Source organism: Microcebus murinus, chromosome 3, assembly GCF_040939455.1.
Source record: "Microcebus murinus isolate Inina chromosome 3, M.murinus_Inina_mat1.0, whole genome shotgun sequence".
Classification (NCBI taxonomy): domain Eukaryota; kingdom Metazoa; phylum Chordata; class Mammalia; order Primates; family Cheirogaleidae; genus Microcebus; species Microcebus murinus.
Window position 1 is genome coordinate 97961914 of NC_134106.1, and position 19034 is coordinate 97980947.

The following is a 19034-nucleotide window of genomic DNA, read 5'->3' on the forward strand; positions in this document are numbered from 1 at the left end:
AATAGAGACAATCAACAATGTCAGAATGGATTTTCTAGAAAGGCTAATAGAAGCAACAAATCCCTAACAATACTGACTTTTTAAAATAAAGTACAAAATAGCACTATTGGGAATAAAAAAGTGACATTAGCTTGCATTTTTAAGGGAAGAGAGTATACTATCAAAAACTTTATGATAATAAATTGTCATTTATTTATTGTCATCTGTCAACTTGGATAAACAAATTCCTTTAGAAATAATACAACTTGCCACAACTGAACAAGAAGATATAGAAAATATTAAATAGTTCAGCAGCTATCAAAAATTGAAAATTTAACTAAAAACTACCCATGAAAGAAAACTTGAGGCCCAAATACTACACATAAAAATTCTTCCAAATACTTAAGAAAGAAATAATACCAATCTTACAAAAACTCCTTCTCAGAATAGAGACTGACTAAAGTATCATAGTTCATTTTATGGGACCAGTATAATATTGCTTTAAAATCTAATAAGAACATGAAAAGAAAGGAAAATTATAGACCAACTTCTCCCATAAATATAAATGGAAAATCCAAAAGAAATACAAGCAAATCAAATACAGTGATATATAGGAAAGATAATATTTTGTGATCAAATAGTGTTTATTCCAGGAATGCAAGGTTGGTTTAACATTCCAATTTCACTCAATGTGCTTGACTATATAAAGAAGAACACCATTTAAATATTTTAATAAATTCAGAAAAGCAATTTGATAAAATCTAACTTGTTCATTAGTAAAAACTATGCATATTTTTAATCATAGTAAAAATATGCATGCTTTTATTCATAGTACAAACTGCAAACTCAGGATAAGAAAACTTTCTTAATATCATAAAAGGTATCTTTAAAATACCTAAGTCTAACATATTGAAAGGAAAAATAGGATGACTATTGATGCAAACATCCTCAAAAAATGCAAGCCAAAAAGAATAAAATAAATTCAACAGCACATTAAAAGGATTATACATCACAACCAAGTGGGATTTATTCCTGAAATGCAAAGATGGTTCAACATATGCAAATCAATGCAGTATACCATACACCACAGTAAGAGAATGAAAAATATATATATTAATCTCAATTGATACAAAAAAAGCATTTGACAAAATTCAGCACCCTTTCATGACAAATACTTTCAACACAGTAGGAATAGAAGGAAAGTACCTCAACGTAATAAAGGCCATATATGAAAAGGCCACAGCTAACATCATGTTGAATAGTAAAAAGCTAAGTAAAAAACTAAATAGTAAAAAATAAAAAAATAAAAATAGTAAAAAACTAAGATCAGTAACAAGACAAAGATGTCTACTTTTGGCACTTCTATCCAACATAGTATTGGAAGTCCTCAGGCAGAGCAATTAGACAAGAAAACAAAAATTTTAAAAATCTAAATTGGAAAAAAAGAAGTAAAATTTCTTCTATTCAAAGATGATGTGATCTTACATGGGGAAAAGTCCAAATATTCCACACACAGTTACACAAACAAAACTCTTAGAACTAACAACTGAATTCAGCAAAGCTGCAAGACACAAAATTGGCATGCAAAAATCAGTTGCATTTCTATAAACAACTGGAAAAGGACATTAAGATAGCAATCCTGTCTATACTAACATTAAAACAAATAAAATGCTTAGGAATAAACTTAACCAAGGAAGTGAAAGATTTGTAAACTGAAAATTTCCAGACATTGCTGAAAGAAATTAAAGACACAAATAAATGGTTAGAAATTCCAGTTCATAGAGTAGAAGGCTTAACGTTGTTAAGATACCAATATAACCCAAAGTGAATTACAGTTTGAATGTAATGTCTATCAAATTCTCAAGAGAATTTTTTTCAGAAAATACAAAAATCCATTCTAAAATTCATGTGGGATATTACAGGACCCCAAACACCCAAAGCAATTATTATTGGCTGACTTGCAATCACCCAAAATTCATATATTGAAGCACTGATCTCAGTACCTCAGAATTACTGTATTTGCAGAGAGGAACTTTAAAAATGTGATTAAGTTAAAACATGGCTGCTGATACCTTTATCTTAAACTTCTGGCCTCTAGAAGTGAGAAAGAAAATAATCAACTGTTGTTTAAGCCAGTCAGTATGTGGTATTTTGTTCTGGGAGCCTTAGCAAACAAGTTGTGAGGCAGAGAGATCAAATTCCCCTTCTCCACCTTTTTGTTCTGTTCAGGCCCTCAATGGATGGCATGATGGTCATCCACATCAGGAAAGGCAATCTACTGAGCCTCCCAACTCAAATGCTAATGTCATCAAGAAACACACTCACCAACATTAGCAGGAATAATGTTTAATCTGGGCACCCTGTGTCTCTGTCCAGTTGACACATAAAACCATCACAAGTCTACCCTTGTCAACTTGGAACTCATATGCATCTCCTTAAACCATACCTAAATCTCCAAATAAAGACAAAAACAAGATCATAACTTTCCCTAACATGATACATCTCTCCTGTGTTCAACCAAAAACACACTAACCCCTTCCCCAGAAGAGGAAGTAAAGTCCTTGCGTGATGTTTACTCTTCTCCTTGAAGTCCCATAAAAACTATGATGTAAAGCTAACAATATTAAATACTACGACATAAAGTCAACATATCTAAATTACATAAGAAAATAAGAGAGAAAGAAAACAAACATATTTCTTATGTATGTACACACACACATATTCATAGCAAAATAAAGAGGAAATGTTCATAATTACAGTCCTCATTTCTGTAACTGGTCATGTGGCTGTTGCTGGTATTCGTAACTACCTTCTTCCAATACCTGTTCTGTACTCCCCTTGCTTTTGGCAAGCATCTTAGTTGTGGTTCTTTACCTGGTGGGGTGACCTAATCCTTCATTCCTGGAAGGGTCTGGGCCATTAGTAGTCTTGTCTAGACTGGACTGTTAATAGTTTTCCACCGATCACAATTATAGGGCATGGTAACTCCAAGAGACATCCTATGGGACTGCTATGTTCTAGACATACTCTTCCTTACCTCCACTGTGGAGTAATTGTCCAATGTCCCTTTGGTATTCAGGATCAACCACCTCAGCCAGCACAGTAACTCCTTCTTTGCTTGTTGATTCAGAGACATGAGGAGCCCCAAGTGGCCAGGTGGCAACCTTAACTTCTAGTTCAATAGAATCATTGTTTTTTCCCAGTGTAAACATCACTTTCTCTGGAAGTAACACCTCTAGGCCAGCAGAGCATAAGATCACTGGTACAGGAAGAGAAAATTTTGCTGTGGGTCACAAGGAGTAATAGAGAGTTGGTAACACTCCTCTTTGGAGGGCAAGCATCATACCAGAGGGTTACTTTCAAGTCTTAAAATCTAAAGGAATTTGCTGTTTGGTTTTGGACTCCAAGAACTGTCACCCTTCCTTCTTTCCTATTTCTCCCTTTTGGAATGGGAATGTCTATCCTACACCTGTCCCAGCAACAAGCACACAACTTGAGTTTCACAGGTTCACAGTGAAAATTTTACCTTGGGATAAATCATACCTAAAATTTCATCCATATCTAAATTTAGATGCTGTTTAGGTGAGATATTTTAGACTTGAGAATTGAGGCTAAAACAAGTTAAGACTTTTAGGTCTGTTGGGTTGGAATGAATGTATTTTGCATATGAGAAGGACATGATTTTGGGGGAAGACAGACGCAAAATGCTTTGAACTGAATGTTTGTGTCCCCCAGCAAAGTCATATATTAAAGCCTTAATCCCCAATATGATGTATTAGGAAGTAGGGCTTTGGGGAGGTAATTAAGTCTGCAGGGTAGAGCACCCTTGTGATTTAGTGCCCTTGTACGAAGAGACATGAGAAAGATGACCTCTCTCCATCACATGAGGATACAGTGAGATGGCAGTTTCTACAAGCCAGGAAGAGGGCCCTCCCCAGAACCCAACCAGTCTGGCACCCTGATCTTGGGACTTCTAACTTCCAAGACATTGACTATCACATAATTTTCAAACTGACTTGAAATCTAGCATTTCTGTTTAGAACCCATAATGGATCAGTGCTTAAAAGTAGTATTTTTAAAGTGTAGTGCAAGACTAAGTAGGAATAAAGCTCACTGTTGTACATATTGCAAAACTATCTCTGTGGCAGTCTGTTCATGTATTCACCAAGCCATCTCCCTTTCCTTCCTGGACACAGCTGGACTATATTATCTTTGCAGTTATTAAGGCATGGCCACAACTGTGTTCTGGCCAATTGACTGTGGGTAGAAATGGCACGTGCCATCTCCAGGCCTGATCCATAAAACCTTCCCATGTGCCAACTTCCATTCTCTGAGGAATGACTTCGAGGAGGGCAGAGCCACGTAATGAGGAAGCCTGAAGCTGCCAGGTTAGCAACATACATGCCAGACTATTACTTCAGTAACTCTTATCATGTTAAGCCCTTAAAATATTGCATCTCCTTTTAAACAGAGGCTTACTCAGACTCAACATAAAAGCTTAAAACAAAAATTAACTAAGCAGTAAAATCATGGCTGATCACTAAAATAACATTTTTTATTCAGTTTTATAAAGAATGGACATCGGTGACAAAACACCCTATGTAGTACTGGAGCTCACTGCTTCCTACTGAATGTGCTCTTCTTAATCAACAACCTGAGCTGATACTCAAGACCACACATACAGCTTTGCAAGGCAATCATGTCTTGCAAATGTGTTTCCTGACTTAACACTCTGAAGTTTGTCCATAAAAGCAAATCTTCATCAGTATTATATGCCAAGACAGAGTGAACAGAGTGATTACAAAATTGGAGATGTGATTAGCTGGATTCTTTGGAATGCATCTCTGAAGAGTTCTCTGAATTTGAACTTTTTGAAGATACTTAGAATACTCTGATAAAGGTCTTCATCAGTGTCTTCTCAAACAGATGGCGGCAGCAGTTAATTAAACACATACGTACGCGCTCTCTCTTTTCTTCTATCATTTTATAAATATGGCACAATCAAGGAGGTCAGTATGTGATTCAAATAGCATATAACAAGTTTGTTCAACAAAAGTCTAATGAGATTTTGGCCAGCAATTAATTCTAAGCATTCAACTCTGTAAGAGAAGGCAGCGGTCCATGAGTGACTACACAAATGGGAGCTTTTTAATAGTATGCTCTTGTGAGTTCACACTCAGTATCCACCTCTGAGCCCCTGGCATGCCCAGTGAAAGGAAGCTGAAAAAGAAGCTGTAACCAAAGGCTGCCCGGGGCTTCATGTGCTACACAGCTGCATACAGCAAGGAGGTGGACAAACCAGGACTAGACAGCCGACAGCAACTAAGTTAATATACATGGTGCAAGTATGTGTTTAACAGTCGATGTCTCCTATAGGTCAGTATCACCACTGGCTAGGAGCCTCTAATGACCAATAAAAGACATGGCTGCAAACTGATCTTGGTAAAGTTAGAAGACAATTAATTAACTCAAAACAATTAATACTATAACTAAAAAACCAGAATCACCTTAATGACTGCAATTTCACCTTTGTCTGAGACCTACTAGTAACATCATAATCAGGTTTTAAGTACTGACAGATTGAAAACAATTAATTACTAATTTTTCCTTGAGGAGTTTGCTTTGTTTATACAAACAAATATATTGGGCTTATTATTACTGCTAGTTCAGTGAAGAAAAAAAGTAAGTTGATCCACATGACATCATTAACGCAAATGTTAAGGGAAATACAGCAAAATTAGCAAAAGTGATGGAATGACTCAAGTTTGAGACATTATCATAAGTAATTAAAAATAATCAAATCATCTCTCAGATAAAAGCAGTGGAGTACATATTAAAATAATGATTCTTGGAATTGGAAAAGAAAAACAGAATTAACGTTTGTTTTAAATTTTGGATTGCTATTGCATGCATCACTTTCTTTGATGATTTACTTTAATTCCTGAATCAGATGTTTTCAGTTAATTTTTTACTTCCTCATTTTTTCTCAACCCACTTCAGTTTGGGCATTCTGGACTCAATGCCAGAAACATACGTCTGTTTTAACATTGTTGTTTCTCCATAATGAGAAATATTCCAGTAAGTATTTATATATAAGTTGCCATCTGTATATATCATATATATAATTATACTGTACATGGATTAGTTATATGTATATGCAAAACAGCCTGAGATTCAGAAATCAGGCACCATTTATGGCCTGAAATATTTATATTTATATTAGTATATAAATCTAGTCAAAATAATACTCATACACAAACCTGATTTCCAATTGTTACCTAAAAAATAGGTTAGCATATAACAGAGTCATGTATATGTGTATATATAATATACATATTAAAAAATAACTTTCATGGAATAAAAGAGTAAATCATGTATGTTTTCTTAAGTAGAATATAACCAATTATACTTCATTATGAAACTAAGACTCAAAATAAGTAGGATGAGAATAAAGAATAAAATTATAGATAATAAACACTGCAGAAGCAATGAAATGGGGTGCCAAGCATGGTGGCACAAGCACGGTGGCTTCAGTATTGGGAAACATGGTCCTACTCCTGGGTATAGCAGAACCTTAGAACCTGCTGTCATGTCCAGCAAGTCACAAATTCTTTAGCTCTTGGTTGCCAAATTTTTTAAATGAAAGTGCTGATCTCTAAGAAAACTGAAACATCAGTTGATAGTTTACAATTCTAAGAAATATAGAGAAATCCCAGCCAGCAGTATGCCATGAAACATAAAGAACAAATACGGGGGAAATGGAAAGTACTGTTCACTTCCCATATATGATACAAATATCAAATTTTAACTCAGTGAAATAATAAGAATGCAAAAAAGTCATTGCTCATCATTTTCTAAAATCCCAAGCATTTTAGTGGAATCTTCATTTTCTTCAAGTCTCTAATTGTTTTTTTAGTCCTTTCCCACTCTGGCTCCTGTTTTTGTACCCAAATGAAGTCATATATAAATTAATAAATGGGGAACATTTCCAGGAAGAGAAATTTCTCACTTCCTATGGAGATGCAGGAAAAAGAAGAACAAAAATTCTCTCCCTATGTAAAGCTGGCCAAGAGGTTAAACAGGTTAAACACTGGAATAATATATTGCAAAGTGACAGAGCAAGATAAAAATAATAATAAATAAAAATTATTCATTCCATTACTTATTAGTTTATCTTTATAGACACCTTCCTGTACATAATACATTAATTTACCAGGAGACCCTGGGCATGGAAGTATATTAAATGTACAAATGGTAAACCTATTGGTTGGATGCCTTATTTCTCCCACCAAAAGAATGTCTCTAAAACTAACACCTAAAAAAAGGCTTAAATAGAACCATCAGTTTTATTATGGCAAAGCAAAATAACTTGTTTCAAATCCAGTGACCCAATTAAAAGTGAATATTTACACTACAATGGGTTATCTCACTATGGCTCTGAGAATTGCTCTCTTAAGCAGAATTTGAGGTATATATATCAATATCAAGCTAAGCTGCTCAAGTCTTTTTAACATTTCTTGAATATGTGCTTTTTTTAATCTTTTTTTTAAATTTCAGCTTTTGAATCTGATCTGATTCAAACCTTTAGACTTCCACTAAAAAGAGACTTAAGGTGTGTCAAATTCTCAGGCACTGTCTTGCATATGAGAAGGAAAGGGAACCAACCCCAGTGAGATGCAAGACCAGCGTGGGTAAGGATTTTAGTGCTGTGAAGAGCAACGATAACTTTTGGAGCTTAGCTGTTTTTGCAACTTTGGAATGGAATTCTGAAAATTCAAATTTCATTTCACAATGGAATTTAAAAATCAGTACTTTAGAATGAACCTAAAGAACTTTATCTGTTTAAGTACCCCAAAAATGGTAAACATAAGGGTCAATGCTGAAGAATCCAGAATGAGTGAATGTGAACCTTATATAGTAGCTCTTCATTTACATTCAAGAATAACATAGGTGCAGGAATCACTTCCCCCACTGAAAAAATGAGAAAACTTAACCCAAATGTAAACCACTAAAAAGCCACAAAAGTGTTGACAAGTATTATTAGCAGGGTCGAAGTGATATGGCACAAGTAATGCAATTTAGGAAAAGTATTTTAGGCATTTCTGTTTTCAAAAAAACATTCTGTGAGATCTTTTTAAAAACCTATACTGTTTAAAACTATATTTACAAAAGACAGTAATCCAAAAATCACTTTGCTTTAAATGCCATAATGAGTATAGTTAACCATGGACATACGGTAACTGATTTAAATATAATTTTCATTAAAATATCTCAATGCACAAACTTCATTAAAATAGAAATAAATGCTTATGTTGTAAAATATAAAAATAAAACATTGGCACAATGAGAAACACCTATTTATTGTATTAAATAGAAGCCCGAAATGCAAAGTATATATTACAGAATCCAAAAAATTACATTTCAGATTTCCCAAAATGGCCTGTCGGTGCTTTGATGACTAAAAACAATGTTTAAAAAGGTTTTTTTTTTTCCCTTTAACTTCTAAAAAAAGACAACAATTTGGGGATATAAAATAAGTCAAATCCAAACTTCTAAGTGAATTCCAAATTCTTCCGAATCCCTAAGGTGGCTGTAAATTATTTTCAAATGTTCTTAGCTTAAGGAATGTGAACATCACAGTTTATATGAATTTCTGCCTAGGACACCCAGCAACGCTACACAGTAGTTTCGTGTTTCCATAATCCAGTCCTAACATTGCCAGTGCTATCGGTGCCGAGCAAGGGTCCATCCTGCCCGTTGCTTTTAATTGGTCCATTCTGAATGGCCAAGTTGAGGCCATAAGACTTCTGCTGGCTTTCAAGTTCAGCCACGGTTGGCTTCCTTAAAGTATCTTTTTTACTACTCGTTGAAACGGGTTTTTCAAAATTTCTGCTGCTTTTGAGAAGTGTGCTGCCGGCATCACTGCTGTCCTGCTGGGGTGGGTTGTACTGCCTCTCCCTGTAAGCTAAATACGCTCTCCGGCTCCTGGAGTGCCCTTCGTTACTGCCCGGCCGGCTTTTAGCTAAGCCGTTCTGCACGCTTCCTTCCACACTTGTCGGGACGTCGTAGGCGTATTCTCTCAGGACCGTGAGTCTGCTGGCTCGGTGTCCTTTACTTCTGTTTTTATGGTGGCGGTTCGGGTGTACATTTGTCCGAAACTGAACTTCTAAAGGTGCCACGTGCATTTTAATATCATTGTCCACTGAATGTTCTGTCAGACTATTGTCCAGCTGAGGTGTGGAGTTCAAAGGTAAAGAATTAGCATGGCACTGAGCCGCAGCAGCCTGCAAGTTTGTCAGTTTGCAGCCCTGGGAGGAATTTTTGAAGCTTGAAGCGCTTTTGTTTGTGCATGAAGACTCTGCACTGCTATTGGGGCACTTGGGTGCCTCTCCATTCGTCCCGGTCGAGTTGGGGGGCTGGACATTGACTTGCACCGAATACGAGCTCCGTCCTGGGCAGCAAGTCATGATCCACGCAAGTCTAACATCCTCCCTATTAACGCAATGGTGCACCATGATGAACGCACTGAAGCTTAAACACGTGGCCCCGAAAAAGAAGCTAAAAACCAAGTCCAAAGGGTAATACAGAGAAACTGCCAAGGCCCCAAACATCCACAGAGCAACATATAAAAGCAAAGTAAGGCCGGCCCCCAAAAGTTGAGAATGAAACGTGTGCTCATTTTCCAACGCTGATGTAGAAATCAGAGACAAAGACATTGAATCCTGATGATTGATTTCACCGTTTTCATTGGCTGCCAATCTCTGCTGCTCCTCAGTGGGCTCTTTAAGCTCATATTTGCGCTCAGGGTGTCTTTTCAACTGAATAAATATGCTTAGAAAGTACATACAGTTTACAAAAGTGATGAAGCTGGCAGGCCCATAGAAGGCTCCCAAGGAGGGTTCCCACGCCATCCAGCAGCTAGAAAAGAAGACAGACAGGAAAGGAAGCCAGATCAGATGCAACACGCCTCAACAAATTATTTAAGAAATTGCAATAAACCGTAGTGTCTAGAAAATACTTAAAAGAGAAGCAATTGGGTCAGGTACGCAGAGAATATAAAATACTCACTAGGGTGCATTTGGCCGACTGCCGTAATTCTTAATGTTTGCTGCTGCTGTTATGCCACAGACGATGACAGGGATGCCACCGCCAATCAGGTAAAACCTAGGGGAAAGAATAACTGCGTATCATTCTACTTTTTTAAGGTATATTTATCATAGTATCTCAGTGCTGCAAAAGTCATTCCTTGAAGATTAATTACTATTCTTGTTTCAAATAATAAGTTGAGAGTTAACTCAAATTCATCAGAGGCTGCTTCATTAGTGATAACATGTTTTTCTTTTGATTTTTACATGTCTTTTTTTAAAGCAGGAGGTAGTTTCCAAGTTGAGGAAAACTGGTCAGCTTCTGCCACCCTGTGGACAGGCAAAGTAATGCTCAGCTCCTGCAGGCAAGGTTTTAGTTTATATATACATACATTATATATATATACACACACACACACATATACACACACACATACATTATTTTATATATATATATTTGGGGGGGGATTGGCTTCTTTTAGATTCAGCTGGTGAACTAGTAAGTCAGTCCATTACAAAATGGACTTTAAAATTTCACTGTGCCATAGTTCATGCAAAAAAAAAAAGTAATGATGTATTAATTATTGATTAATGCTCAGGTAAGCCTGCATGTTCCAGGACCTCTGACTGCAGTGTATCTCATCCCCAATCAACTGAGATGGAAGCAAGACAGGAATCTGGATGCCAGCAGCTTCCCATAGTACAGAGGCCCTCCTGGACCCCTTCCCCACGGAGTGTAAGCTGGGGAGAGCAAGGGAAATGATGGCCCTCTCTTCTATTTCACAGATTAGAGGGAAGCCAATACATGTAACCCTCCCCTTCCTCCTACTATACTAATTTACATCTGCTTCTTACTTGAAAAGAAAGCATCATTTCCAAAATTAAACTTGGGTTCTCTCACCTTCTCTGTTCCTCTTCTTTTCCTCTCTGAAACTTCCTGTTATCAACCTTTATTTTGCAGCTTTAAAATCTCTTTCTCCACTCCCTCTTATTTTTGTCCTATACAAGATGTTCACATTCCCCCCATCTTCTAAAGCTTTCCTTGAACTACCGCCTTCTTTCTCTCTCCCTTCTGTCACAAGCTCCTGGAGACACTGGCACCACCTTGCCTATATCACCTTACTATGGGGCTACTCCCCCCTACCCCCTATGCCTCCCACCATGATGCTGAAACTGCCCTCTCTGGGGCCAGGAGAGGCTCATAGCCAAGTCCCCTGCCCCACCAGCCACTTGGGAGTGTTGCTTGGGCTTCCTGATGACGCTCAAGGATGTGGGGGAAGAAGGCACCAGCCCTAGAGAGTGGAACCTGCACTGTCTAAAGAAAAGGTGGTCCCTGGGCGTCATCTGGAGACTGCAAAGAGTTTGGAGCCCAAGCTGCCTTTTTCTCAACGCTTTGTGTTTTTTCTCAGAATCTTACAGGAAGGAACAGCTGCTTGAGGACAGGATTCTCAAGTCTCTTAGGCAAACACCATCTCTCCTGTGTTTGAACACAAGTGAACGAAGTACCAAAACTTATTCTGCGATGTGAGTCTGGGTTGCCGAGCACCCCCACCGCTCCTTGTCATCCACGGAACCACTCGCCCCAGAATCTTCTATTGCCTCAGGTGTTCTCCTTCAGTTCTTCCCGTGATTCTTCCACGGCCCATCTCCTGAACATTGGCATGGCCCAGGGATCATTCTTTTCTTAACGAACTTCTCCCTGGGAGATCTAGTTCATTATCGGGGCTTCAATGAGCACACCAGGAAATGTCTCCTGCCCCGTCTAGACCCTGTCTAGCTTGTCTTCTCTGCTGAGCCCTGGACTTCCAAAAACGTACACTTCTCACAAGAAAAGTACTGGTGAGCCTACCTCCCCTGACCCTACCCCTCCATGCCTGCCCCCGTTTCTTCTTTTCCTGTTATTATTAATATTTGAATATTTCTCACGTGATGGAAACAGCATCTACCAAGGCACCCTAGCTGGTCAGAACAGACAATCTGCAGCCATCTTTAAATTTCTCTCCCTCATGCACCTCTTAAATCCAGGTGGCCATCAATCCTAGTGAAACTGCCTCAAGCCTCTAGAACATATGTCCTCCTCTCTGTTCTCTATGACACTGTTCTGGCTGCAGTCTTCATGGCAACAGTCCTAAACGACCTCCGTAGAATTCCTTATTCTCTGGCATTCCAATTTATATTTCATACTAGTGCCGTGGCTACCCTTCTAAAATGACACCATGTCAGGCCACTCCCTTAGTTGAAAATCTTCAGTGGATGCTGATGTTTTAATAGGGTATCCAAAGGCCCCAACTCCAGCTTTCACCCTAAATTTCTGCTACCCTACACCACACACCCTCGGTCCAGCCTCGGTCCAGCATTTCTCAAGGCTTCCTCCTCTGCCTGGAGTGCTCCTCTACACTGCCCGAATCATGACAGGGCTCCTGCCAGTGGTCCGGCATTTCCTGACAGCCCACCATCCCCCAAATTAATGGCTCCTTTCTTTGTACTTTCAAATACTATACCTCCACTATCCTTCTCACACAGCCTACAGTCAGTTCTTCACGTGCCTGTCTCCTCCCACAGACTGTGAACTCCTCAAGGGTGGGGAGGTCTCCTTTAAGTTCCAGCTCGGGGCCAGGTCCACAGCAGGCATTCAATAAACGGTCATCCCTGATAGATGTTTACTCACCCAGCCTGATAATTCATTTACACTTTTTCTTATTATAATGGATAGGAAGGACATACTCCAAATCAGTGTGTTTCTTTATACAGAATAACTAAATGGATATATACTGGAGTAAATCAAAATCTATGACATGTGACCTCAAGGAAATAAAAACAGCTGACATTTTCCTGGAGCCTATAATTATAAGTGCTTTGCACATTAACTCATTTATGTCTCACAACGACCCTATGAGGTAGAATCAACCCCACTTTGGAGGGGGTCTAGGAAGGCTCAGAGAGGGTGGGGAAGTGGACCAAGGACGTGCAGCTGGAAGCACAACTCATGTTCAAAACCAGGCAGTCCGGCTTACAAGTCCACTCCTTTACTTCCCAAAACCGGACACAGCAATTTTTTGTAATAAATGATGACTACGCTTCAACTGAAGCAAACAGAAGATTATTTAATTAACATTTAAGACAACACAACACAACAAAGATAGTAGGTACCTGAGCATTGGTCTTGGCGGAGGTGGTGGTTCCTCAGGATCCTGGCATCTCTTAGCTTTCTTAGTGACTTGTTTATAGATGTTTCGAGCTGTCACTCCCACCCACAGTACTGTGGCAAGGGTGGAATAATGAAGAATTATCCCAACCTACAAGGAAGATCGAAGAATATATGAACTAAAAGAAAAGAATGTGCCCACTAAGGCTTATCAAAAAGTTTGGTAGGTAACTTTCAAAAGTCTGACTCAAAAGCAGAAAGTGCATCCTAGTGATCAAGCCCTCTGCCTGTTAATGAAACATATGACCTTCATGGACGCATCACGGATGCCACTCCTCCAATACGCTAGCCAACACTTGGCTCCAGGAAGCCCACAGGCCCCTATTACACCCAAGAGGACCCTTAATATTAAACTGCCTCCTGGACAACATTAAAACCCAAGGTGAATTTTTCACAGACGCAACGTTATAGAGTTCAGTTCCTAAGTCCCATTTTAAGGAGCGACCAAGAAGGCAAGGGAAACTAGCAGGTAAAAGCCACAGCACACAGACAGTAAATGCCAGAGTAAGAGACCTGAGTTCTAATTCAGAGCTGCCACATACTGGAGCAGTAAGAGAGCAATATAATATGTTGATGGATAAGAGGGTGAACTCAACAATCAAATTTTGCTTGGTTTTAAAACTGGTCTCCACCTCTTATTTGCTGTGTGACCTGAGTAAAGTCATATAACATCCTGGCTTCCTCACTTGGGAACCAAGAATGACATGAAAGCACTGTGAGGTTAAGATGGTCTACATATAGCACCTAGTATATTACCTAGCACCTGATAAGCAATTAGCAAAAATAGCTATATTACTGTTTGATATTACTGCTTATTAGGACTGTGGTTTTAAAGACATAATGTGACCTCTCTGAAATTAACTTGCCTCAATTTAATAGTAGGAGGATTATAAATAGCCACCTCTAAGGGTTTTGTGCACACTGACTGAGCACAATTGCTGGGATATAATAGGTGCTCAATACTTATAGGATAATTGCAATATATATAAATAATTAAACCAATTAAGCTTCTTCCAAGACAGATGATAAGGGGCATGTTTATCATATGACCTATGTTTGAAGCAACTCTTATTGAGGATGAAATTCTAGATGAAGATATGAGAGGAGATAAAAGAGGTTTAAAATTTATTTTAAGAAAAATAAATGCTGTGTGTCATCAGAACATCAAGGATATAATCCAGCTTTCTTAAATAATTACTTGGTATCTTTTTGATCACTTCTTCCTATACAATTATTACATGTAAAATTCTATTAATGAAAATCTCCAAGAGAAAATTTCTCATTCTAAAGGGATAGCTCCCTAATCTCAAGAAAATCAAATTGATTGACATTATCAGACCTAGGTCAAAAATGAAAATATGGAGACCGCTGTGCAGAGTTTATTTTAATGAGACCCAACCTGCAGCTAACACCTGATGACATGAAAGCCTAAGTCTTATTTTGCAGGGGAAAAGCCAGGACAGTCACTGTTCACATAAACCCAGCAATGACTCCAGAGGTGCTAGGAGGGTGGATGCAGCTTGGTCAAACTAGAAAAGTGAGAAGTTACCTTCTTCTTAAAGAAAAAAGTGGCTTCTTGGTTCCCATTAGTTTTGCTGACTGCACTGTGAAAGCAAAATTTATAGATAGAAGTGGAACAGAAAGCATAAAATAACCCTTTGAGCTATCTGAAGTCATACCAAATACTGTAAGTAAAAATAGTATAAATGAATTTGGTGCACAGACACCAATAAATTCAAAACAAATCACTGAATATTGACTCAAATGGTTGACTCTACTAGTACTGGAGTTGTCTCTGACACAAAGGTCAAAAGAATGAGACAGGGCTTTAAAATATGTTAGTTAAAAATATAAGTTAAAAATGTTTTCAACATAGGAGGTAGCAGACAGAAGGTTTTCTAAGGGGGAATACCCCATCTTTAGGCTTTGAAGTGTTTTCTGTGACATTTCTAAATTTCCGGAAGGGTTCACTCACGGAAACCTTCCAGTGAAATGATTATTAACAATAGTGGAATTTTAGGAGTCTGATGACATCTGGTAACAGTCACACAAACAAATCACTAAATATTACACACACACACACACACACACAGAAAAAAGGGGGGGATTAAAATCTAATAGAAAGGGTTTTCCTATATTTTTGGAATGCAGTTCTTCCTATTGTATTCTCCGTCTGACACTTGGTCTACATGAAATACAACCTCACTATCACATTTTTTTCCAAACAAATCAGAGGTACACATGAAAATTATGTAACTAGTTTGGAAGTAAATAGTCTAATTCATAGGGCATGTATATGATTAGTTAAATGTAATAGATTATTACTTAAGAACACTACCTTACCTCAGGATACTAATTTGCAAAGCTGCAAAATGGGTATAAAATGATTACCTTAAGGAATTACACTTTATAGGTGTGTTACCTAACTACAAATCTCACATACTGGGGGAGGAGGTTAAAACTAAACCACCAATAAACTCACAACAGTGTATCCTGCATAGCAACTATGCAAAAAAAAAAAAAATGACCTTAACACTTATAATTAATAAGTGTTAATCATCATGGTCATATATAAAATGAATATGTAAAAATTAAAATAATAACAGCTTCCTCTACTGAATGTCTGCTATGCATCAAAAAATGTGCTTTTGTAGGTGATTGCACTTCAACCTCCAAGCATCACCATTTGATCAGTGTTAATAACTTCAAGAAACTAACACAGAAACTAAGGCTAAGAGAAGTTAAATCATCCACCAGCAGTCACATGGTCAGTAGCAGAGCTGTGATTCAAACTCAAGTCTACTGGTGTCCAAAGCCCATGCCCTTTCTGGGATGCCATACCAGCTCCCCCCCCCAAAATAATAAAGAACAGTAATGGGAGCTGAGGAGCCCTCAGAGTCAAACAGACCAACGTTTAAATCATGTCAGCTCTCTCTGACTCAGTTTATGTATTTATAAAATATATGATGAAAAATACCTCTTGGGGTTAATACAGAAGTTAAGGTAACACATTTGTCGTATATTCGCTGGTTAGATTCTGTCCAGTGCATCTCACATGAGGTTACAGCAATCCTCTAGATAGCAGATCTAAAGGACACCTGAGAGGGGCAGCTGGCACACTATTTAATAGATTCAATCATCGGGTGGTAGAGAGAGACAAGGTACTTAAGACAAGATCCAGCTGAATCCTTCACTGCATAGCTAAGCAAATCAAGGACCATCACATCATGAACCAGAACATAGATAGATCCCTTCCAACCTTGAGTCAATGGCGCTTGTACTCTTAATCATTCAGTTGCTTAGTTCTCCTCCAGCTCCTTTTGCAAAAGAGAGTTAAAGGCTTGGAAAAGTACCTAAGGTGCTACCGGGAACAGATTTAGAAACCAGAGCAGGCAGTACCTGGCTGGTGGAGCCTTTAATAACCTCAACCTGTCACTGTGGGGAAGAAACTATTAGAATGCATTCACACTGTTGACAAAAACGTGTGACTTCTCAAAGGAAGATAAGAAAGACAAAACGACATGGACTATGTATGGGCATATACAAAACTGCACATAAAACCATGTACACATGAGGGCTCAGTTTGAAAGGTCAAAAAACCTTAAGGATGATAAATATAATTTAACTAGCCTGACCCCTTAATTTAGAAAAGAAACATAAAGCCCTTACTAGGTTAGGTGACTAGTAATACAACCCATTCTGGCAGACACAGGATTAAAACCTACCCTACCTAGTAGTATTTGGACTCCCAGGCTAGTCCTTTTCACATTCTACCACTCTTCTCTCAGGGGGCTAGTACCTGAATTAAGCATTACAACAGAGAAGTGAAGCAAGTACCCTCTGAGTCTGGAACGACAAGAATGGGGTTATGTCTTTCATAGAAGAAAGGAAGGACATTGTAAAAACAGAAGAAACTGACAGTGAAAACACCTGAAGGAAGACTTGCTTTTCCCCTTTTCTTTTGTAAATCTTTAACTAATGAGCATTTGTTCTAGTGGCCCTAAAAAGTCAGCACAATTCTTCTTTTCAATTTAGACATGGTATAAAATACCATTCAAGACAATGAAAGGCAGTCATCTTTACAATGGCCTCTTTCTACCCATTCCCTTAGTGAAATAAATTTATGTGTCTGCTTCATGAAATCAATGAACACCTTTAGATAAAACTGAGACCATTATTATTACTAATGTGTGCTGAGTACTCTAGAGTCTACGCTCAGAATGGCTCCAGGTTCAAATGATTTCTACTATTTGCAAACAGAAGCTTCCTTCTGTTCATTCACCCAATAAACATTTGCTCAGCACCTGCTATAGGCCAGGTCCTGTGCTGGTCCCTGGATAAGAAGTGGTGCATCAAATTGAAATAAGTCTTGCCTCTGCAGAAAACTTGGGAGTCCAGGGAGCACTTAGAGTCCAGAGATAGCAAATAGCTATTAAAGTTTTATAGGCACTATGGAATTTTAGTAAGGATCATGGAACAGTGGGAGGGGAAGGGCAGTATCTCTGACACTAACAGTATGCTGACACCTACAAAGTAAGAGGGAGTCAGCCAGTGAAAAAGGGGGAAAGACAGAGAACACAGAAGCTCTGTCTCTATACGTGTCCTTAGTTTATCCAAGACCCATAATCTGACTTCTTGGAGGTGCCAAGCAAAATTCTGTTTCCAAATGTATATCAATGGCCTAAAACAGAGAAATATATTGCACAGCTGAGAGGTAATTTCATTAACAATACTAACAGTAGTAAAAGATAACATTTATTGAGCAGTTACACTGTATCTAGTACTCTTGAGACACCTGAGTCATTTAATCCTCTTGACAATTCTTATATAAACATACATTTAAAATTGGATTTCAGGCATATAATATTGGATTAATTATAAGCCTTGGGATCATGACACATTCTCAAGATTGAGCCAATATAGCCTGTCTTTAGTTAACTAGTTATTGTTATAATAATATAATAAGCATCCAAGAATCTACCAGCAAGACAAAAGGTAAGACCCTGACAATAACCTGTATCCAACCATATGACCCTCTGCAACCATCACCCTATATGCTATGTTCATCACCCCCTTGCTTTCTTTTTTATAGAGTTTTATTGCACTTATCTATTTTTGTTTAAAGTATGCTGTTTATTTCAGTCATTTTTATATCTATAAAAAAGATGTCTGGGTAGATATAATTTATGGAACTTAACGTTTTTCACCTAAGACTGATCCATGTTCTGAATTGCCATAATTCTTGGTTTTGGACTCTTATATAGCATGGTTTATGCGTTCACACTGTCTGTGACAGGCATTTGAGTTGCTTCCAGGTTTTTGGTATTGTGTATATTCACATCTATGTGCATATTCACAAATGCACATGGGCAAGGTTACTCTCAGAGCCCAGGAGTGGACATGCTGGGTTTCAGTATATACAATTGCTCAACTTTAGAAGGTAACACCTCCCAGAGTACATTCACTTACATTCCCACCAACTATGGATAAAGGATTCTGTGGGTCCTCATGTTCATCAAGACTTGGCATTGTCAGGTTTAATTTCTGCTGACAGAAAGGGCATGAAATGGTAACTGATTTTCTTAATTTGCATCTCCATGAGTACTCATGATGTTGTATGTCTCTGTACCTGTGTGTTGGCCTTATGTTTATCTTCTAAGAAATGCCTGTCCATTCTCTTGCTACTTTTTCTACTGGGTTTGTGTGGCCTTCTCATTGATTATAGTTATTAATATGTTCTTTATTCCAATGTTCTGTCAGTTGTG

At 38.1% G+C, this 19034-nt stretch overlaps 1 protein-coding gene across 2 annotated transcripts in view; it reads right to left on the reverse strand.

Annotated features, from left to right (window-relative positions):
* Positions 1–7306: 7306 nt before the first annotated feature.
* The window catches only part of ADGRA3 (adhesion G protein-coupled receptor A3), a 116018-nt gene continuing 104290 nt past the window's right edge, over positions 7307–19034 (reverse strand). For both annotated transcript variants that reach the window (XM_012737488.2, XM_012737487.2), the window contains exons 17-19: positions 13215–13360; positions 10048–10143; positions 7307–9897 (exon numbers count right to left, since the gene is read on the reverse strand). In XM_012737488.2, the coding sequence (XP_012592942.1) occupies positions 8655–9897; positions 10048–10143; positions 13215–13360 (1485 nt within the window). In that variant the 3' untranslated portion in view covers positions 7307–8654. The remainder of the gene's footprint in view (positions 9898–10047; positions 10144–13214; positions 13361–19034) is intronic.